Source organism: Pogona vitticeps, chromosome 4, assembly GCF_051106095.1.
Source record: "Pogona vitticeps strain Pit_001003342236 chromosome 4, PviZW2.1, whole genome shotgun sequence".
NCBI lineage: Eukaryota > Metazoa > Chordata > Lepidosauria > Squamata > Agamidae > Pogona > Pogona vitticeps.
In genome coordinates this window covers 26114122-26136867 of record NC_135786.1, presented here as the reverse complement: position 1 = coordinate 26136867, position 22746 = coordinate 26114122, and the positions used below count along the sequence as shown (strand labels likewise).

Sequence of the window (22746 nt, the reverse complement as noted above, 5' to 3'; positions counted from 1 at the left end):
CTCGCCACAGCAAGTCTAGCATTGCACTCAAGTCCCATCGATCGACCCATTTACAGGTTGCAAGTCACAAGTCATTTGAACTTTTCTCCCATTGACATATGCCCTTCCTTTACCACACTCAAATATTATAATCTGGCGGCTGATGTATAACTGAGCCAATAGCCATCATGCCCATTAGTGAAATGCTTAAGCTAACGCTACTTGGAGATAAGGCAAAATCTGTATTATCTAATACAGTACTGGAAAGCTTCCAATTAAAAATCTTAAATCTGGAGCTTATTTTCAACTGTGTCAAGGAGGATCTATGTCACTTTACCCAATCTGGCCATGTAAATGATTTGGACTATAATTAACACGGCAATCAGATTATTTAGAGAGCATGTGTTTGCGAAAGGCAGCACACACTTTATTTATTAAATTTCTATGTATCTGTCTCCTTTCCTTTCTCCTTTCCTCCAAGGAGGCACACATTGCCTGCCATCCCCTACCATTTCACCCTCTCAGAAGTCATGTAAAACAGATTAAGCCAAGAGAAAGTGACTGACCCTAAATTATTCATGATTTCAGTAGGGGTTTTAACTCAGATGAAATCTCTAATTCTCTAATCATTGAAACACACTAGTTTTACAAGGGAGGAGATAAAATTCAAACAAATTCAAAATGTTAAAACAATTGGACTGTGTGTGTTTTTTTTTACCAGAAGTGGCCACTTCAATAGCATTATCTTGGCCATTTACTAGATCTTCTTTCATACGCATGGTGGGGCGTAAATAGTGTGCACATAAATGCTGCATTGATTGAATTTCTCCACATTCACAGAACATTTGCAATGATTCCAAGTAGCAATATTTTACTGGATTATTCTTTGATCTTCCTAATTCATTTCAAAATCTATTAAGTGACTTCCAGTCAGAATCTTGTCCTGTTGGGAGACTCTCTTTGGTATCCGTCCATTTGGCAACTGTGTTGTTTTGGTTCTCTACAGGTTCAGTCTAACTTCTTCTGGTTTAATATTTAGAACTTGAGATGTATGCAGAAAACGTTTCATTGATTTTAGCCATTGTCTAGCAGGTTGGTATCCATGAAGCAGATTTAGCACCCCGTTATCTTATTTCATTCATTATTTGCTAGCACCTCTCAATGTACTTCTGAAGGGGCAATGCCAGCCAAGATAAAGTAAAAGCTGTTAAAATCCTCACTTGATTGGCACCTGATGTGCTTTTGGCTGCAAGTCAGCATGTGTGTGTGTTTAGTCGTTTAGTCGTGTCCGACTCTTCGTGACCCCATGGACCAGAGCACGCCAGGCCCTCCTGTCTTCTACTGCCTCCCGGAGTTGTGTCAGGTTCATGTTGGTTGCTTCGCAGACACTGTCCAGCCATCTCATCCTCGGTCGTCCCCTTCTCCTCTTGCCATCACACTTTCCCAACATCAGGGTCTTTTCCAGGGAGTCTTTTCTTCTCATTAGATGGCCAAAGTACTGGAGCCTCAGCTTCAGGATCTGTCCTTCCAGTGAGCACTCAGGGTTGATTTCCTTTAGAACTGATAGGTTTGTTCTCCTTGCAGTCCAGGGGATTCTCAAGAGCCTCCTCCAGCACCACAATTCAAAGGCATCAATTCTTCGGCGGTCTGCTTTCTTTATGGTCCAGCTCTCACTTCCATACATCACGACAGGAAAAACCATAGCAAGTCAGCATAACTGCCTGTCATTCCCTTTATGGGAGTCCTCTGTAGGCAGAGTCAAAGGTCACACTAACTTGTCAATGTAATTGCACAGCAGGGCAAACTTGTGCCATCATAAAGCAGAATGTTTCCCAATACAAAGTAAAAGTGACAGATCAGACTGAAAAAAACTCAGCAAAAAGGAGAGGAAAAGAGTACAAACTGTGAAGTAACAACTCATTGCTCACAATTAATAAGATCCCTTTGCTATATAGGGGGAGAGATTTCCTCAGCCATCTTTTAGGCAATAATAAAAGACTGAATTTGTGTGAGGAAGCAAGCCATTTGTTCCAGGAAGGATGCTTTTTAAAAATGATAAAAGTCATTCATTCAATGAGGCTCATTATCCATAACCTGTACATTACATGTAGGTAGGTGTTTGAAATATCAGTAGAATCTGGCTAATCTGAAATAGATCAGCAAAGATCTCTGACTCACTTGCTCAGCAATGCCAGTAACAAAAGCCAACAACAAAATTACACACACACATGAAATATTGTAACTGAAATGGAAAAAAAAAGCAGAGGGTGATAACTATGAGCAAATTTCTGTGGGGAAGGACTGTGGTCCTTGGTAATCATTTGAACAAATTCCTTGACCCCGAGTTCTTTAATTATTTATCTTTTACACCAAGATCGATGGATCTCACTTTTCTAACCAATAATAGAACCTGCAACATGAAGACTGCTTGCCTTTGAGTTAAAACGTGTAAACCATTCAGCTGCTTCAGAAGAAAGTTTCTCTAGTTTACCTTTACGCTTCCATTGCGCTGCAGCAAAAGTCTTTAGGTAGTCGTCAAGTAAGACAGAATAAGGTAACAGCTCTATTTGCCTAGTCCCAGCCTTCACTGACAAACCCATCTAAATGTGGACATTGGGCCCATTGAGGATGCAGAGGTACCCATCCCAAGCCCCCAGGATTTGGAGAGATTCCCCACCCACATGCCCTTATCCAGTGGTGGGATTCAAATAAATTAACAACAGGTTCTATGTCCTAATGATAAATAAATAAATAAATGAATGAATGAATGAATGAATGAATGAATGAATGAATGAATGAATGAATGAATGAATGAATGAATGAATAAATAAATGCCCAGGACATTTTAAAAAAAGGTACCCCATAAGCAACAGTCTTATGTGGTACCTTTAACTTGAAAAAATCATAGTAAAATGAGGACGGTTGGGTGTTTAACTGAAGTGGTCTCACCCCAAAACCTTTTCCCTCATGCCTTGTCAATCACCCCCCCCTCTGCCTCGAGGCCATGAGCTTTCCTCCAGTGACATCAAGGACTAATCCTCCCCCCTTTCCCCCACTGATGCCTCTGCTCTTTCCAGGGCTTTATCTCTCTCACCCACACCCCACCTCAGACGGCTCAGTGTGGCGCAGGAAGGGAGGCAGCTAATTGTGCCCCCCTCCACCCGCTCGTAGCTGGTCACTTGGCCCCTCCTCCTTCATTCATCTCAGGCCAGCAAACGGTTCTAAGAACCAATAGTACATTTAGGAATCGGTTCTATAGAATAGGTGCGAACCTGCTGAATCCCACCTCTGCCCTTATCCTTCCAACTAGGAAGGTAAACAATCTCCTTGGGCATTCTAGTAAAATTTTCAAACTGAGATCAGAGGTAACACCAGGATTTCCCTTCCTTCCCCCATTTCACTTGCATTACCAAAGGGAAAATGTGTGAGGCAGGAACAGAAAACCCTGCCTGCTCTTTCTGATCAGAGATAACAACAGAATTCCAGACACGCCAGTAATCACCACCGGTGAATGTTCCTCCCTTAGCTCAGTGGTTTAGGAATCTGACTGCAGAGGCAGAGATTGGGAATTTGATTCCCCAATGTGCCTCTCTGACAGGGGCTGGACTCGATGATCCATAGGATCTCTTCAAGCACTGCAGTTCTAAATGTATCTCCAACTTCAAAGAAAAGGAGATAAAATGCTGCCAATCCAAAGGCCTTAGTCCAGTGAGAGTGACTGCATCACAAATGGCACTAGTCCACAGACCAAAGTTTATAAAGCTTTATTAAACTCGTTGAACAGCTGTGCAATGAACAAACAAAAAATAAAAACTTTCTGTGGAGGTTTCACAATTGGTTTCTCAGTTCCAGCTCCCTTGAGAGAGAAACTGACTTTTCAGCAACATTCCTCCAAGGAAGATTGTGCAGAGCCAAATGGATGGCAAAACAAGATGACCTTACAACCTTGAAATGTTACTGAAGAGGTTTACACTTGCCCCTCAGAATAGCTTACATATCACACAAGCAAGCATTTCCTAAGGAAGACAGGAGATATTCTCTGGAAATGGCCAATGTGCAAGTGAAAGCTATTCTGGAGGATGGGGATGGAGTAATAAATGCATGATCCTACTACCACAAGAAAATGGAGGATCTGTAGCCAAAGCATTTGTCACTTCCTTTCTCCCATGCATGTGAGCTCGGGCTCATCTGCTTGTGTCGAGAGATTAATACTCATGGCATTAAAGGAAAAGTAAAAGAAAAGCAGCCTGTCATTCAAGTGACTGTTCCAATTCATTATTGAGAAGGAGCCCACACTTCTCATCTCAGCAGAAGCACATTCAAATCCCCCATCCCTGAACTCCCATTTGCAAGGTAAGATAGCTTAAAATTCAAATGCAAAACCAATAAAAGGGACCCCCACACTTCACAGCAGAACATGCTTTCTTCCCAACTCAAGACTTTTGTAAACAGTGGGTATCTGACTGGGGTGGTAGGTGAAACAAGCTTCTACATCTGTGCTGCAAAAGTGGCATCATGATGACTCCAGGATTTTTGAGCTATGATCTTGGCAGATAAGTAGTTTGGAAAGCATTCCAGACAACACTGCCCCTTCCAGTTGGGCCTGCTGAGATGAATCAGCAGCCTCTGTCCCATGAAGCTTTCAAACATTAGTCATTTGCAAGTTCTTCCTCAGTTGTCTGGAGCAATAAACACCAGCTACAGATGAAATAAGGCTTTCCAACTGTTTCCACAAGATCAGAGGACTCACGTTACATACGACTGATGTCTGTCTCCTGATTTAGGAAAGGAGTCAGATAAATGCTACTGCATCAAGCAACATATCTCTTTACAACTGAGTCAGAGATTGAATAATCAACCTTAAACAATATAGAAGGCAGAAGGAGAAAAAGAAAAGCCACCCAGAACAGATAGCCACATCAGTTATCACTATAAACAGTTTTCTTCAAATTTAACAGGCAGATTTAGGAGGTATAGGTCATCATGAAACTGTTTAATCCAGACGTACAAACAGGCTGCTTGTACTCCAATCACATGTCTTAGAATCTCTCCTTCCAATTACACTGTCCCTTTAGAAGAAAGGGGGGGGGGACCCACAAAGATCTTGCAATCAAGTGGAAAGTTTTAAGTGCCAACTATGTTGGGATCATGAGCAGAGTCAGGCAGATGGGAGCCAGAGCAATGATACAAAAAGCAATTTCCCCAGCAGCTGTAGCAGATGAGGAACAAAGCGGCCAAGAAGACCAAGGCACAGATTGTGCAAGGTTTCCGCTCCAAAAGGAAACTCAGTAGATAGAAGCCCATGAACATTGAATGACTGAACCACAAGGCTGGGTTGAGAGGCTTTGGGATGAGGAGAACAGGCAATAACCACTGGAGGCAGTACATGGTGTCTTGTGATCAGGGTGTGAGAGTGAGGACAGCAATCCAAAGCGGCAGGGCGTAATGTCTTCTCCACACTTTCAAATCTTCAGAAAGCAAATCAGGATGCTTCATAAAACTGTATGGTGATATACGAGTTTGTCTTGAGGGAGAGAGAAAGGGAAAGATACACATCAGCAAACTAGATTATCAAACATTTTAAATTTGCGCTTTCCAATAACCCATCCTGCCATAAACCCCAAACTCCATAAACCCATAAATGTAATCACCCAACACAGCTGAACATTCTCATTTCCCCAAGGGTCACTTCAATCTTTTAGTCTGAGAACTGCAAGCTCCAGCTGTTCCTTGTTCTAGGGTTCTAGAAAAGATCAAAGCAGTATGCTACTACTCGCAATATGACAGCTCTTCTACCTTATGTACTAGTTAAAGGATAAATCTTTTAAAAGTCCAACTACAATCACATTAATGGTTGAGGGCTTCTTGTCTACTCAGGATCTGTACTGGAGAGAGACCAAAGTCCTCTCAAGCACAAACTGAAATTTCACAATAAGCTACGAAAACTGAAAATGCCATAAATTAAGGCAAACTGTATTTTCCTTTTCCTTGTTCTGTTTGTCAGAATTTGGAGCCTGATGGTCATGTAACACTAACCAATCCACAAATGGGAACAAATACTGGTTGAACATTCAGGATTACTATTTCGGTTGCTGAGAATTTATAATGTTTTTCATGTTTGCACGTGAAATGTAGTATACATCATATCTGCACTTGAAATTACTATTATTCCTACACAATGTTTGAGAAAGTAGTATGCTACAAAGCAAGGACTGGGAGCTGGGGAGATGGAAATCAATTTGAAGCACTAGAGAAGGGGTGGCTTAAAAATAAGAGGCTGTTGTATTTTAGGAAACTGTCCTGTTTCAGTAGAGAAATGGGATTAATTATTTGAAGCTTCAAGCTCTTGCTACTTGGAAATACAGAAACTGTAACTAAAGGAAAACCTATATACATACAACAAATCCATTTATAATTTTGACTAACTAAAACAATTACACAAAAGGAGACCCTTCCCCCCATCATGTTAGCCTCCAATAACATCGAACACACCAAGTTCAGCAAAGTTAAACCAAAACGTATAGCCTGCCAGTGCTTTGGCGTCCCCCACTCTGCCTCAGACAGCAAAACTAGAAAACTATAGAGTCCTAATCCCATCTCTGTCAGAGGCAGGTCATGTTAACTGGGCAGCCTTCCCTCCCCCAGCTAAAGGGAAATTCTCTAGGTTTCAAAAAGGCAGAAAGGGAGAAGGAGGGGGGGCCCAGATTGCCTCTGACTATCCTCGGTTTTAAGAGATAGGTCATAAATTCCAAATTGCTTGCTGAAGAAGAGCTTGAAACCAACATGCATGCTGCAGCTGTTTCCATCTAAGAAGCTTGCCTGGCCTCTACGCCATCAGCCATGTGAATCTGGAACATTAAAAACAGCAGTAAGTTTGGAACTGCCCACAAGAACTTGATGCAGAGCCTTGAAGAAAATGATTTATCATCAAAAGCTCATTTTTTTTTTGTTTGCTTGTTTGTTTTATATTTGTAATGGTTGATTAAAGGCATCACCTGCTCATGCATTTGTATTGTTTCCATGACCATGTGGCCTTGTCCCGATTTTTCCTATAGAGTCATTTGTTTGGCTTATGGGGTCACAAGCTACAGAGGCTCCAACTAAATTATAGGAAGGAGAATCAGGAAGCAGAAATAACAGATGTAATGTGATCTTAGAACTGTAGTAAAGTAAAAGGTCCACAGAAAAATGGCTGGCATATGTGCATTCTAATTCCAAAGAGGATTCTAGTGAACACATCTACCAGCATCTCAGTGATTAATATAGTTTTCCATTTAAAGCAAAAGGGAATTGGGAGAGAGGTCTCTTCTAGCTCAGCTTGTTCAGCAGAACCAGGGGAAATGTGCAAAGACTGTTTAGTTGAAACCTTATGCTCTGCTGAGGATTTAATGACCAATAAATAGATTCATTTTCACATAGATAATATTAACATCAAGGATTGAGGGCATGAGATGTCAAGAGAAAATGTACTGGCAAGTCAGATATTCAATTTGAGATAGCTAACATACTAACACAAATGTGTGGCTTTCTGGTAAAGATACTAGATAAAATTGAAAGAAAATTAAAAACACTTCTCTTTGAAGTAGTGCAATACTCATGGATGTCTTGAATCCTTTTTGCCAAAGAATCACATTTGTGGACTTCAAAAGGCAATCCTACTGGCACACATTCTATAGGTAACTGTAGAGATGAGAAACAATCCCAGCCTGAAGAATTTAGAAACCTTTTCAAACAGATACACTTATGGATCATGCAGAAAAATCCCAACTCACCTAATAATTAACTATGTGCCATCAAGACATTTCCAACTTATGGTGACCCTCTAAGGCTTTGATAGGTAAAAAGTGCTCAGAAATGGTTCTAGGATGGTGCAGTTAGCAGAAAGCAACATAGCATGTAACCCCAAAAGCCACAAATGTTCCAGGTGATTTGGCTGGCATCTCTACCGGAAGGCACAGTAGGGAATTGAACTCCCAGCCCCTTACTCTGCAGTCAGCCACCCAAACCCACACGAGGCACCTAGAAATTAAAAGCACCACCCCTGTGAATTGGCAGGTAAGGCTGGCAGGTAAGGATTTTAAATGTATTTGTAACCCTGCTGTCAAACTGATTTAAGTACAAACAGTGAATAATACAACATAGAATCCTTATTACTAGCACAGCTGTTGACATTTCATTAGATTACTGAAACAGTGCCAGAAAGCAGACCGTAGTTCAGAGTAGAGATGGGGCATTCATATTTGTATATGAATACCCCCGTGCATGTGGACATAATGTCCACTCCCCATCTGCTGCTGCCACAGCTCTGCACTCCCTTCCAATTGCTCCAGAGCTCGGGGTCAACTAGCCTGGCAGGGAGGCTCATCTTCCTGCCTTCTGCCAGGATTGGCTAGTTGACCACAAGCTCCAGAGTGATTGGAAGCAAGTGTGGAGCTGCTGCAGCAGTGGACAGGTGAGTGAACAGTCTGGTCCCAGGGGGCTGGACCCTCATTATGTCCACCTGTGCGGGGGAATTCATATTTGTATATATGAATTCCCCCATCTCTAGTTCAGAGTTTTAGTGCTGAGGTGGACAGGGTCTACTGATCCAGGTACTATTTCTTGTGCATCAACTCTCCCCAGGGCTGTACCAGCAACTCCAAATGAAATCCAAAGTAACATAACATTCTGGTCATTTCTGATTTCAGCAGAAACAAGGAAACAAACCACTAATGTTTTTTTACCAACTCTAAAGCAAGAAAACTACTCTCAAAGAACCTGGAGGTATCTCATCTACTCCTGGAGATCACGAGGAATAGATGAGATACCAGCAGAACTATTTCAAGCTACAGAGACTAAATTTATCAAATCCAAAAAGGAATACACCCGTAAATGTGGAAATCAATTATCCCCACAGTGGAAAAATTCAATATACATTCCAACCCCCAAAGCAAGAGAGGTCACAGAGTATAATAACTACAAGACCAATGTATTAATTTTCTATTCAACAAAAGTGATGCTGAAGGCTTTGCACTAGAGATGGGAAGGCCTCGGGGGGGGGGGAAGAAACATTGGGGGGAAAACAAGTTTTCCCCCCCATTTTTTCCAAAGTCATTTTTTCCAGAAAAATAAAAACAACAAACAAACAAACAAAACAAAAAACAAATGGAGTGTGGAACATGTTTACAATGATAAATAATATGTCTACGGCAGGGTATTCAAACTATATAACATGAAGACCTTAATGAAAGACTTCTGAGACTGTATGTATTTAAGTTCTCTCTAGAGATGTAAATTTCCCCCCAAAATTAATTTTTTTCGGGGGGGGGGAGAAGGGAAAAAAAATTAAGGGAAAAAGGAAATGTTTGGAAATGTTATATCTACTTTGCACAAAAAACATGCCAATGTCAAACTAGAATCAGGAAAGGAAGAGGTACTAGAGATAATACCATAAATATATACAGTACTGGCTATTTGAGTATACCAAAGATGATAATCAGAAGCTACTTTGTAGATTATTACAGCAAGGCTTTTGACTGTGTGGAAGATGAAAAGTTATGGATCATTATAAAAGAAATTGCTGTGCCACATTTGATTAACTTGCTCTATTACTTACAGTCTGGACAAGAAGACAAATATTAGGACAGAATACATAGATACTGTTTCCCATTGCCAGAAGTGTCAGACAAGGGTGTATTTTATCTTCCTTTCTGTTCTATCTATACATAAGACCATATGAAAAATGGATTAGATTAAGGAAAAGTGGAAATTGGTGGAAGAAACACCAATAATTTAAGATATTCGAGTTAACACTATATTACTGGCAGAAAGCAGCAATGACCTGAAATAATTGGTGATGAAGATTAAAGAAGAAAGTGCAGAAGCATAAAGACAAAAATCATGAATCCATAAGAATTACATGACTTTAAATTGAAATTGTTGACAATTTTCTATACCTTGGTATACTTATCAATAAAAATGAAGATTGCAGCCAAGAAACTGGAAGGAAGCAGAGACCTTGATAGGTGCCTATGAAGGTATTAGAGGAAATTCATGAGTGCAAGGATGTGTTATTGTAGACTAAGGCCAACTTTATCAATATGGTGGTATTCTTGACTACTATGCATGCATATAAAAGCTGTCAGGAAAAATATTCATTCCTCAAAATGTCATGTCGGAGGAGAGCTTTATAGATATAATGGATAGCCGGAAAGCCAAATAAATGGGTACCAGATCAAATCAAGCCTGATTTTCTAGAAGCAGAGATGACTAAATTGCGGCTATTCTCCTTTAGATGTACCATGAGAAGGCAGGATTAACTGGAAAAAACAGCAGTGCTAGGGAAAGTTGAAAGCAGCAAGAAAAGCAAAAGATCCATGCCATATTCAGTAAGGAATGCCGTACCCTTGAGTCTGGAAGACCTGAGCAGGGCTGTTAACAATACGACCTTCTGGTAGTTATTAATTCAGAAGTGGCTTGACAGCATATTATTATTATAATAACAACTGAGGTAAGTGAGGGCACACCTTATTTAATAAAAGAACCACATGCCTTGGAGCTCAGATTCTGTCTTTAAATAGGTGGTTAAATACATTCATAGGGTTATTTTTCTTTTACAAGGCTTTGGGAGCCACAATGCAGCCTTGGGACGCCATACAATTCCCACCCATTTGAGGTGCTTCTTTGCTTATAAGAGAGCAAGCTGCATGTCCTCTGTAAGCTGATCAAGAACTGATTTTAGGAGCAAAAGCCAAACCAGCAGGTGAAAGTAGCAATAATTAGATAAGCTCCCACATGACTCAGACTATTTTCCAAACAGAATACCTTCCTGCTACCTTCAGACTTCTTTCGCTGTTGATTTCATTCTAAAGATGATCCTACTCATCCATTCACAGGCTTCTGAGGTTCTGGTGGATAAAACAATTATATAAAAAAGGGTAGATTCACTGGGGGAGGGAGGTTTCAAGTCAAGAATGAGTAATGTTCTAATACATCAATCATTCATTCTTATTATCTTGCCAGGAGAGAAACTCTTTTAACAGACAGAAAACAAGTACAGTAGAGGATGTATGCCAGGGCTCAGACAAGCAATTTCTGATTTAAACTTCCATAGAAAAAGCTTACTGAGTTGGTGAAAACTTATTTCACTGCTATTGTTCATAAACTAATTAATACTGCCTATCAAACTGCACTATGCCCAGTAAGTCTAGAAGGGTAAAGACATTATTGCAGACCCCATACATTCTTGGCAACTTGCATTTAAAGCAACATCCTTCCTGAGCCATTTTAGCAGCTATCACGTCCTCTATTTTCAGGGAAATAAACCTTTCCCAGAAAACCAGCAGCTTTCCATCCTCAATGCTTAATCTGTAAACTGTCAAAAGTAGCAAGGCAGATAGAAAGAGAACCTTCACATCAGGCCAATCTAAATATGATAAATATCGTCGTCATTTAGTCGTGTCCGACTCTTCGTGACCCCATGGACCAGAGCATGACAGGCCCTCCTATCTTCCACTGCCTCCCAGAGTTGTGTCAAATTCATGTTGGTAGCTTCGCAGACACTGTCCAGCCATCTCATTCTCGGTCGTCCCCTTCTCCTCTTGCCATCACACTTTCCTAACATCAAGGTTTTTTCCAAGGAGTCTTTTCTTCTCATGAGATGAGTATTGGAGCCTCAGCTTCAGGATCTGTCCTTCCAGTGAGCACTCAGGGCTGATTTCCTTTAGAATTGATAGGTTTGTTCTCCTTGCAGTCCAGGGGATTCTCAAGAGCCTCCTCCAGCACCACAATTCAAAGGCATCCATTCTTCGGCGGTCTGCTTTCTTTATGGTCCAGCTCTCACTTCCATGATAAATATATTCTTCCTGAATACAATGCTTACTATGGCCATAACCATTGCAAAGCCAAATGTGAAGATCCCAGGTTCATCACTCAAACCTCTGACCAAAAGAGATACACAATGTTCTTGGATTATGAATGTAGAGCAAATGGGGACAGCAAACTGTAAAGCTTCCTATTAATCCAAACAACTTTTTTTTCTAGAGGCCAGTCACTGGAAGGCAGAGATCTGGACATACAGGGTTCAGTCAAGGTGGATTTTCTATAATATCTCAATGGAAGAAAACCACCAGCTCCAAGATTCACTGGGACATGCACAACAGAAGATAATCACAAATGGTATCCAAAGTTCAATCTGGGAAATGCAATACTGCATAGAACTTTAACAACAAGTTGATAAAAGGAACAGTTAGTTTCTTTTTAAATCAACATTTCTAAAAAAAGTTATTTTCAAGCACAATGTAAAAAAAAGCTAAATATTCACACCCACCCATTTCTGTTCAAGAAAGAGAATTTAGCTATAGTTGATCAGAAGCAAGAGATGGTAGCTAGAACTGTGGATTAAGGCTGGCATAAGTGTAATGGCATCAATTGCAACAGTGAACTGCCACTCATAATCCAAGTTGTGCAATCAGGAACACGAGCAACAACAATTAGCAACAGTTTACTGTTACAATTTATGCCATTACACTTACTGTACTGATAATAACTGCATGCACTCAAGTCAATTCTAGCTTGTGGCACCATTTTGAACATTTTTTAGGTACAGAGTACTCAAAAATGGTTTACCATTCCTTTCTTCTGGGACTGTTTCAGAGAATTTGGAGAAAAAGCAATTAATTACATTAAACCTACATTTCCCAGGATCACAAGCCTCTTCTTCCTGATTTCTGTTGGCACAGGTCAGATTGTGGAATGACTAAGTACAGAGAAAGCTCAGCTCTTTCTGAGAGTTCAGCTTTATGATGGAGATTTTAAAGTAACTGAACATTTCTTTATTGACTTGCCATTAAAAGTTCTTTGCTGCCTCTCTCAGACTGAGCTAAAGATGCAGTTATTATTCCCTTCTGTGGTGGTTGCAGTGAAACCCATGGAGGCTGATTTTTTCCAGTTCACATAATGTGGAAACTCCACCAAGAATGAGTGCTGTATTTGAGATCTCTGCTTTCCAATGGCCAAATACTAGAAAAATAAGGGCTGAATTCAGCTGACTACCATGCTATTTACTAAATGGACACTCCTACCTCTTCAGATTATTGTGGCAATTGATTTATCCTTGTTTACTAACTTTTAAGTTTAATTCTCCCTTTCTGTTCCCACTATTTAAGTTTAAATTATATTTGAAATAAGCTTTGTGACAGGAAAAGGTATTTTTGCTTATTTGTGATTTACTAAGCTAAGCAACAGGATTTTGGCCAATGAATTAAGTCCAGAGTGAAACAATGCACTCAGCTAAAGTTTCTGATGAAAACTTCAGATGCTTTGGAGCAGCTAAACTGTGAATCCTAGTATGTTTTTTTCTTTTTCTTTTCTTTTTTTGTAAATAGACACATTTGAAAAGAACACAAAGCATGACACTAGGTCTTCCCAAAATTTCACAGTGATAACAATTATTCAACTATGGGTCACTTCACTATTTTTGTTCAAATGTACTTCGCTCTAGGTCCACGCTCTGGCAAAAAAAAATATGCAGATACCTAGACAGCCAGAAAGATGAAAAAAGTGAGTCCTAGATCAAAGCATCAGGAACTATCACTGAAGCGAAAAATGTTGAAACTGAGATTGTCCTACTTTGGGCACACCATGAGAAGGCAGAATTCTCCAGAAAAGACAATAATGCTGGAAAATGTGGAAGGCAGCAGGAAAAGAGGCAGACCAAATATGAGATGGACTGACTTGCTAAAAGAACTCACAGGCTTAAGTTTGCCTTAATTTCTGATCAGGGCTGTTGAGGACAGGACATTCTGGAGATCATGCATTCATGGAGTTGCCTTAAGTCAAGGCTGACTTGACAGAACAAAGCAACAATTTCAAGATAGTGGAGAAGAACAAGAGCAGGTCTGAAGAGAATCAAAATTATGCAAGACTGAGAAACATATCCCAAGCCCAGCTAGGCAGGCTTTTTTTCTCTCTCCAAATCCTGTCCCTTCTTTTACAGAACACAGAGCAAAATAATCATACCTCCCAAGGAGCTAGGAAAAAGTAATACATTCAGACTTAAATTGACAAAAGCTGACATTTACTTGAGAAATGATTCAGTTTCATTGTTGTAGCCAATCCTGAATCACCATTATCTGTCATAGGTACAGATACTGATTTTCAGATTATGATTGACTCTCATTTCTTATATTGATCTTATACTGCAGATGAATCCTGCCTTGTGTGCTAGTTCGCAAGATGATAACAGATGTACTTACAACTTACTCTCCCATCTGATGTCACAATCAGACAAAGATAAACATTGTCATACTAAAGCACTGGACAACATGTAAGTTCTTGAGAACAGATTCCCTCAGAGAATCTCCTCTGACATGTCGACATATCTCTGACCAATAAGCATTGTGAACGTCTTCAAGTGTGATCTTTATGAATGTGAAGGAGTAAAATTAACAGTCTGGAATGGAATAGCATAGTGTCCCATGACTATGGTTTGTGCAAAGCTGGGAACAATAAAACATAGACCTACATGTGAAGAACTGGGGGTTTTATTCTGAAAAACAGCACATTATTTGTCAATAGAAGTCCCTCTGCACCAACAAAGCAAGACTCTGAGGAGCAGAGAAAGATAACAAAGAACTAGAAAGGGGATATAGTGCTGTTTCACTTCACTTTCTACTGAAAAACTATCACACATGGCTTGGCTGAGCTGCAAATATTGTGCATATTGCCATGGAAACATTAGATAAGGCAAACTAACTTCCCAACATCTAAGGATCTTGTAAAGTCTCAGTTTGCTGACTGTATCAAATGTCTTGCTAAGATCAACAGAAAGGAGGTAGAATTTGTTCATACAGTCCTTATGCATTTTTTGCTGCAGAGAGTTCATATGGACTACTGATCTGCTTGTTCTAAAGCTGCACTGCACCTGAGAGGAACACTCAAGAAGAAAGTAACTGTGGGCACCTTTAAAAAATCACTATGGCCTTTGCCTGCTAATGAGATTTCAATACAGCTGCTGATATGTCCAGTGACTTCGCTCTTTTATAGCATGTTAAGGATTAGACTAGGTTCCTTCTATTCACAGATACTACTGAGATCTGGCACAGAATCCTATCAATGAGAGGGGAAAGGAATACAAGGTTCATCAATTCTCACTGTGTTTCAGCCAGGCTGTGTGCTTTGCCTACAAGGACAACATTTTAATCTAAGTAGGCCAAGTCAGTTTTTCCTTCTGGTTATGTTTCCACAGGCACATTTGAGCATCTCTTACAAACTTTTTAAAGAGAGAAGAAAGTGACTGGGTACCTATTCTTCATCCATAAAATCCCAGACTGAACTGTATCTATCACCAATTAAAAGGCTCTTGGGCATCAAAATTAGGAAATATGTGCGCCAGAGATCATGGAGTCACTGTTATACCCAAGGAACAGTACTGATCTGACATTTTTAAGTGATTTCATATAATAATCATCCCAATTTGAATTATTTCTTCAGGGTTCTTAAAACTATATTTTCTAATCGATATCCTTTAATTACAAACACTCCTCTTAGCTTTCTCTGCTGGCAATGCTCATGCAAAATGCATCTAGGTAGGTCCATCAAGGTCAAGATGGAAACAAAATAATAGAGGAGGTTAGTGGCAGGGCAAGTGATGTAACAGGACCAGTACTGAAGAATGGTCACTACTTCGCAACTCCTGGTAACAGCAAAGCCAGGCTGATAATAAAATCCAGATTCCAGGTTTCACCAGCATCCTCAGTGATTTTGTGTATGCTTTGCTGGCTAAAACTTGCTTCATCATAAACTGCAATGTAGTGATTTAATCACTTGCAATCAAGTCACTCAGAAGGAAACATATGAAGCTATTTAAAGCATATTTGTTTTACAATGCAAGAAACATTTGTTTTAGAATGCACCCAAAGGAGTCCATTTTCAATTTCTGCTTAATCACATACCTCTTTTTACTCTCCAGAACTTCCTTACCATAATAGGCTTACTCAATTTCTCTTGCAACTTGGAAGCTCTTAAATATCAATCATATGAGACCAGCATCTATTAGTAATCTGGAACAGACCATGGCTAGCTCTCCACCTCTCCCTGAACAGTAGCCAAATCCTTATTTGCTACTCATAAATAGTGAATAAGTTAAAATTGCTACTGATTCTAGATTGTTTAGAGCTACCACACTGTTCTCTCACACTGAATGCCAACAGAAACAGACCTATTAGGAACCAGGAACTGAAAAGGCAGAAATCCAGATTTTCTTTTGAACTGAGAAGAAACCAGTTCACCATTTAACAGTCCTTTGATATACAACATTTCGTATTTAACATACAACAATCTGTAATTTAAAAGGAGGTATCTTTACCAGCACTTATAAGAAATTTTTAGCAACTTTTATTAACCACTGAACATGAACATAGGATAGAAAACTGACCTTCAACATTGGTAATATAATTCTTTTTATTCCAATAATGATCATTTGTACAAATCTCTATGATATGGGTCTGAACTACTTTAAAGTTAGTGCCTTGGACACTGCTGTTTTTTGCATGGTAGATGGGGAGGAGTGATGTCTACCCTTCTGCGATTGTACCAGGACACCAGAAACTAGCTTATCTGTCTCTTTTCTCAGTTCTCTTTGGTGAGGTTTTGGGAACACATACAAATGTGAAATAACTCTGTTCCTCAGCTCTCACTGCAGTACAGTACAATTAACAAAATAAAATATCAGGCTTCAAGGGTTTCACTTCCTTTCCTTTAGCAAATGATGATATCTGACATCTATATTGTGTAGTTTAACCATGTCATCTACACAGAAACAGAACAACTTTTTGAACAAGTGGTCTAAATTAACCAGTGTCAGTGCAAGCTGTGGATTTCAATGTGCAAGGATCATAAAGTAGAATTGATACCTGCAGAATAATGTTGATCTTTGCACACTGAAATCCACAGTTTGCACTCATATTGGAATATTTTGAACACTGAATTTTTAATATCTAATATTTTTAATATATGTCTCCCCCAAACCTTCACCAAAGTGTTTGGGATAACAGCAAATTATATGGACTCATCTAACTAGTATCTTCAAATGTCCCAATGAAATACAGAGAAGAAAAACCAACAATCCCTAAAATGTGAAATATAGTCAGTAAGACCATTGTACTGTATAAGGTTCCTGCCCAACATGCACTTGTCAGTATTGTGTACTGTGGACAGATAGATCCCTTGCTTATATAGCTGCATTCCTTTTGGCAAAGAATAATGTGTTCTTAAATTCAACTAAATCTTTTAACGGGGAAAAAGCTAATATTAACTTACATTGCAGTTAACAAAGTGTCTATTTTCTGTTACTTTCATTCCCAGGATCAACAGCCAAAGCAATAATGCAACAAATGCTTCAAATCCTAGAACTTTTCTATTAAGATGTGCTTTAATTCTTTATAGGAAAGTAGGATTATCTTCTAAGAATCTTAACACCAGATCTGTAAGATTACTTATTTCTCATTTCTCCAGAGGCAAATGAATGCAACATAACACATACTTTTGTCAAGAATTAATGAAATTAAGATAAATATCACACTACACGTATAACAAAATGTTGCAAGCCATTTTTTTCATTACTGGTTTACTGACAACACATGCATTTCTACAGGTTGGAGCAAAAGTACAATACCAAGCGTTTCTTTGAGAACTTAATTAGATATGGCAAAAATGCATGTATGATTCAGCAAAAGTAGAAATATATGGTACAAGAAGATAATGTTCCTGCTACCACTCAATTCAGGCTAATATCTGGCAAAAAGAGATGCACACACTGATAAACTTCTGTGCCAAAGAAGGTCAATCAGAGAGGGCAAAAGAAGCAAAGAGAGCTGAAAGAAAGATAGAGAGCTAAAGAAGATAAACAGGAATTAAATAATCCGGGATAGAAAATCTCTCCTTAAAATGGAAGAAAGCAGTAAAAGTAATGACAAAACAGGAAGTATTTTCATATTCTTTGCTTTGTTTACCCGCAATGTTAAATGAGAGCCACTTCTTCTATGGGATAGAACAGAGAATGAGGTCCAAAAGACAAATCCATGATTGAAGCTCTCATAGGTTTAAATCCAGCATTCAGTGAAACTGTCCTTGTGGTTTCCAATATTTTCCTTTGATTGCCTCTCAATTGCAGTATTTGGGTCTTAAAAGACATTCTGACTTTACCTATACAGATCAAGTTTAGGCTTCAGGCTGCCTAATTATTTTTTCCATAAATTCACTGCATATGGAAAATGAATAACATTTAAACATGAATATGATAAGAGGACTAAAAAAGGGATGAAGATGTGATAGCAAAAATTATTTTACCTCCCCTATTCCCAAGAAAATACTAATCTTCCCCAGCTAAGGATGAAATTGGAAATTCTGAGAAACACACATCAACCCAGCTGTAGAAAGCTGTTTATTTTCCAGTTTGGTTGTTATGACAGAATGTTCAGTATCTTTGGTATTTGTTAAGTATTAAGAGACTTGAGCAACAAATTTATCCTCATTCCCAACCTGTAGTATGCTGGCTGAACTGCATGCACATCCTGGTAAGTTATAAGAGTACTCAGAGTAGGGACACAATCACTGATCTCTAAATAAAAACAAATGTACTACACACTGGGCTATACTATCACATCTCCCATACTGCAAAGTCCACTACAACCAAAGAATGCCCTTTAGAAAAGCCATGTCTTCCCAAATGAATTCCACTTCACCACTTATTGCTGTAGTTCTATTAACCATGTTTTAAAATAAAGGCAACAGCCCTCTGATATCCCTTCCCAGAAACATGTACCTCATTCTCAAGCGATGAAGTAACAGCAACTGGTGGACCAATTCTGCACAAATCTGCCTTCTCCTCTTAAACAGCTGCCCAACCCAAAACATCTTAAGTTTTGTTTTATAACAATAATTGTGTGCTGTCAAGTCAAATATGACATGGTGACCCTTAACACTGTTTTCTAGGTAGAAAGTACTCCAAGTGGTTTACCATTCCCTTCTTCTGGGGGTGCTGCAGGACTGTGCTGAGTACCCATGGCTACTTTGGCTGGCTCTTCTGGGATTTACAGTGGGAAACTGAACTCCCAACGTGGTTGGGGAGAGTCTCTGTGGCCGGCATCTTCAGAGGACAGCATCTTCAGAGGACAGTACTCTGCACTCTGCAGCACAGAGTGCTGTCCTCTGAAGACGCCGGCCACAGAGACTGGCGAAATGTTAGGAAGAACAACCTTCAGAACACGGCCAAAAAGCCCGAAAAACCCACAACAACCATCAGATCCCGGCCGTGAAAGCCTTCGCGAATAATGTACATTGAACTCCCAACGTTTGGCTCCACTGCCGGATGCCTAACTCACTGAGCTACCCAGCCAAGTTTTGTTTTAAAAAATATCAAAAACTGATTTGATACGCTTGCAGAGTTTGCATAATACACCTTCTACACTGCTCCTGTATTGCCACTTTACTTTTCCCAGGACAGTTTTACGTTTCAATAGGAAAATCACACAGGAACAAATGCAATAAGAATAATAATAGTAAAAGTTTCTGGCAGGAAATATCCTCACCTCATCATGCTTTGAGTGGTGAGGGAAAGTACTTCTCTGCCAATTCTGGGCCGACTCATCAATTTTACTGGATTAACTCTAAACTTCTGCTGCTACCTAAGAGCAAGGGATTGAAGGGGGGGGTTGCGAAGATAAGCAAGGAGGAGTGACAGCATTACCGTGGATACCATCACCTGCGGATAAGGCAAAGATCCACGGCAAAACGACCCTCTTAGGAGGGGGGAGGCCACTCCCAAGAGGCAGAGAGAGGGCTCAACAAAAGCACCCACCTACCCACCCCCGCCGCCAAGGTCCCTCCCCTGCTTCCTGGGGCCCGGGGAAGGCGCTCGTCTCCCCTCTCCCTTCCCCTTGCTCCGAGGGACCTCGGGCGTTGCCACCTCCTGGGTTGGCAAAGGGACTCCAGGCTGAGCACCTTCCCGGCAACAGCCGCGGCCGCCGCCGCCGCCTGCCCTTCCGACCACTCCCTCCGGGCCCCCACTTCAGCTGTATTACCTGCGCTCCTCGCCATTGCGCCGCCTCGTCCCTCTAGGCCGCTCTCACTCCCTTTCTGTGTCTGTCGCTCTCCGTAGGACCCTGTAACGGCTTTCTCAAGACCCGAGACGGGCCGTTCACTCCACTGCCTGACTTTTAAGGCGGACCCCACGCGACGTCTCCCGTTAAGTCTGGACATCCCCCAGACTCTAAACACTCGTCTTCTTCTTACCTCCCCCCCGTTTCTCTAGAAATCCGGGGTCGGAGTTCAACAGTGACGTTGCGCTTGGAGCAGGCGTTGTCATAGCCACCCCGTCCTTATAGTCGTAAGTGTAAACCATTGTAGGAAGACCCCGCCTTCTGACTGGAGGATGAGCTTTCTTGTTGTTTAGTTGTTAAGTCATGTCCGACCCCTCGTGACCCCAACGACCAGAGCCCGCCAGGCCCTCCTGTCTTCCACTCCCTCCCGGAGTTGGGTCAAATTCATGTTGGTTGCTTCGCAGACACTGGCCAGCCATCTCATCCTCTGTCGTCCCCTTCTTCTCTTGCCCTCACACTTTCCCAATATTAAGGTCTTTTCCATGGAGTCTTCTCTTCTCATGAGATGGCCAAAGTATTGGACCCTCAGCTTCAGGATCTGTCCTTCCAGTGAGCACTCAGGCTTGATTTCCTTTAGAATGGATAGGTTTGTTCTCCTTGCAGTCCAGGGGACTCTCAAGAGTCTCCTCCAGCACCACAATTCAAAAGCATCAATTCTTCGCTGGTCAGCCTTATTTATGATCCAGCCCTCACTTCCATACATCGCTGCTGGAAAAACCATTGTTTTGACTATCGTTTTTCCTTAGCTCATGAATATGCAACAGGTGGGAGTGGGCAGGAAAAAACACCTGTCATTTAAGGCAAGTTACAATATTTCCCGCTCTGGGAGATTGGTATTGGAGTTAGCAGAGGTGATGGGTGTGTGTGTGAAATTGTGCTAATATAATGAGCACTGAGATGTTTGTTCCTCCTGATTTATGCAATACGGAGGTGTAACCCCTCCAATAATTAAACAAAAAAATTTACTGTCTTAAAATATATTCGAGTATTTAACACCACTGTACTTTATATACTTAAGAATGGTCCCACTTTCATCTCTATTCTGTTGTAGACCTCCCACGTCCACTCCATAATAACTTTAAATCTCCAAATGTGAATACACCGCATGTTCATCAAGGGAATATTCCTCTACAGGAATATGGGAATATGTTCAAACACCACAGCTCCGGAAAGCCTACAATTCCTAGAACCTCTAGAAAGCCTAAGAGATTCTGAGAACTGCTAATCAAAAAACTAACTTTTCCAAACTCTTTTCATACAGCAAACAACCCATTCATTACAATAAGGGATAAATGAATCAACACTTTGATGGTTGCTTTTCACTGCCACCTCAAACTAAAAAAGGAAGAAAACAAAATGGAGTCAAGCTTCTTCATAGACATTGCCAGGAAAAAAATTTAAGTATGTCAACACATGTGTGCATTCTTATCCAGTCATAACTGTGAACTCTGAGAACAGGCAGGATTGTTCCCCGTTGCCAAACAGAATTGGGACTCCCAAGAGTGCTATTGCCACTTGGAAAGGGGACCCAGTAGCCCTGCACGGTTCAGAAGGTCTTGTTGCTCCAGAGAAAAGGAAACAAGGGGAAAATCCCAGTATAATCTCCTCAGTGTTTGTAGATAACACAGGAATTCTTCCAATGGTTCCCCACTGGGAGGTGGCACCACCCTTCTCAGCACTCCCAGGATGTCCTGGAATCATTGACTGAAATGGGATCACTCCACCCTTTCTCCAGCAAAGGACTACTTCTCACCAGGTTCTCCCAGAAAGTCCTAACAGCTCCAGCTACGAACAGATCCATGTGGGCACGACAGCCATCTTTAAGGCAAGAATTCTAAGAACATTTGGGAGTTAAAAATGATTAACTCGTCTTGCCGCTTTCCCCCACGGGGAAGGTACAGTGGCCTTACTCTACTCTCATCATGAGCTGCTTGTAGGTAAAGCAACAGGGAAAACAAAGCTGTGGCTAGAAAACCTCCATCAAGCACCTGAGATTTGATGACACATTCCCTAAAATTATCTTGCCAGCAGAGGGCACCCCATTTCACACAACATTGAGCCTGATAGACCAATGGTTCACTCATAAGGCAACATCTTACATTTCTGTTTCTAAAATATATATGACCGTGCTTTTGGAACACCTGGTGGATAGGAGACACTGCACTCAACTAGAAAGCTACCAGAAATATATTATACATAAATATGAGAATTAGATGTATTGGATTCCAAATTCAGAATAAATCAAACAGAGTATGACCAGTCATAAATGAGACCACAGATGATAGTTGATTTCACATTTATTTACTAACCAACTAAGAGGCTAATAGCCTGTGTTCCTATTCTGGCCACAGGGGATTAAAAACATCAGTCCCCCCCCTTTTTTTTAAATTAGCCTGCTTTCTACCAAATGGACTGGGGAACTTGGGCCAATGCTGCAAGTTCACCTTCTCTGTAGTAAGAACAAAAACCAATGGCAGAGAAGTAACAGTAAGAGCCACCCCTTCTTTACCAACCTACTTGCCAATGTGGAATTGCCATCATCTAACATGAATATGCAGTTGCTTGTGGTGTTCTGGCAATTTGTGAAATAAATAGCTATGTAAAACCATGACAGACATTTATTTCTTAA

The 22746-nt window shown here is 40.6% G+C and overlaps 1 protein-coding gene across 2 annotated transcripts; it reads right to left on the bottom strand.

The window, feature by feature from the left end:
• Positions 1 to 3728: 3728 nt before the first annotated feature.
• On the bottom strand, positions 3729 to 20346 carry BLCAP (BLCAP apoptosis inducing factor). Of its 2 annotated transcripts, XM_072996941.2 has the most exons (5): positions 20040 to 20175; positions 19548 to 19643; positions 10783 to 10865; positions 9915 to 9987; positions 3729 to 5503 (listed from the first exon to the last, which is right to left on the bottom strand). In XM_072996941.2, exon 5 carries the CDS (start codon positions 5365 to 5367, stop codon positions 5104 to 5106), a length of 264 nt encoding a protein of 87 aa, XP_072853042.1. In that variant the 5' UTR covers positions 5368 to 5503; positions 9915 to 9987; positions 10783 to 10865; positions 19548 to 19643; positions 20040 to 20175; the 3' UTR covers positions 3729 to 5103. The 2 variants fall into 2 exon arrangements, with proteins under 2 accessions (XP_072853042.1, XP_020644912.1); XM_020789253.3 differs by lacking the exons at positions 9915 to 9987; positions 10783 to 10865; positions 19548 to 19643 and having other exon boundaries at positions 20040 to 20346.
• Positions 20347 to 22746: the final 2400 nt, after the last annotated feature.

Bases quoted from the DNA above. Each gene is read 5' to 3' on its own strand.
- BLCAP (XM_020789253.3), bottom strand. From the start codon at position 5,367: ATGTACTGCCTCCAGTGGTTATTGCCTGTTCTCCTCATCCCAAAGCCT.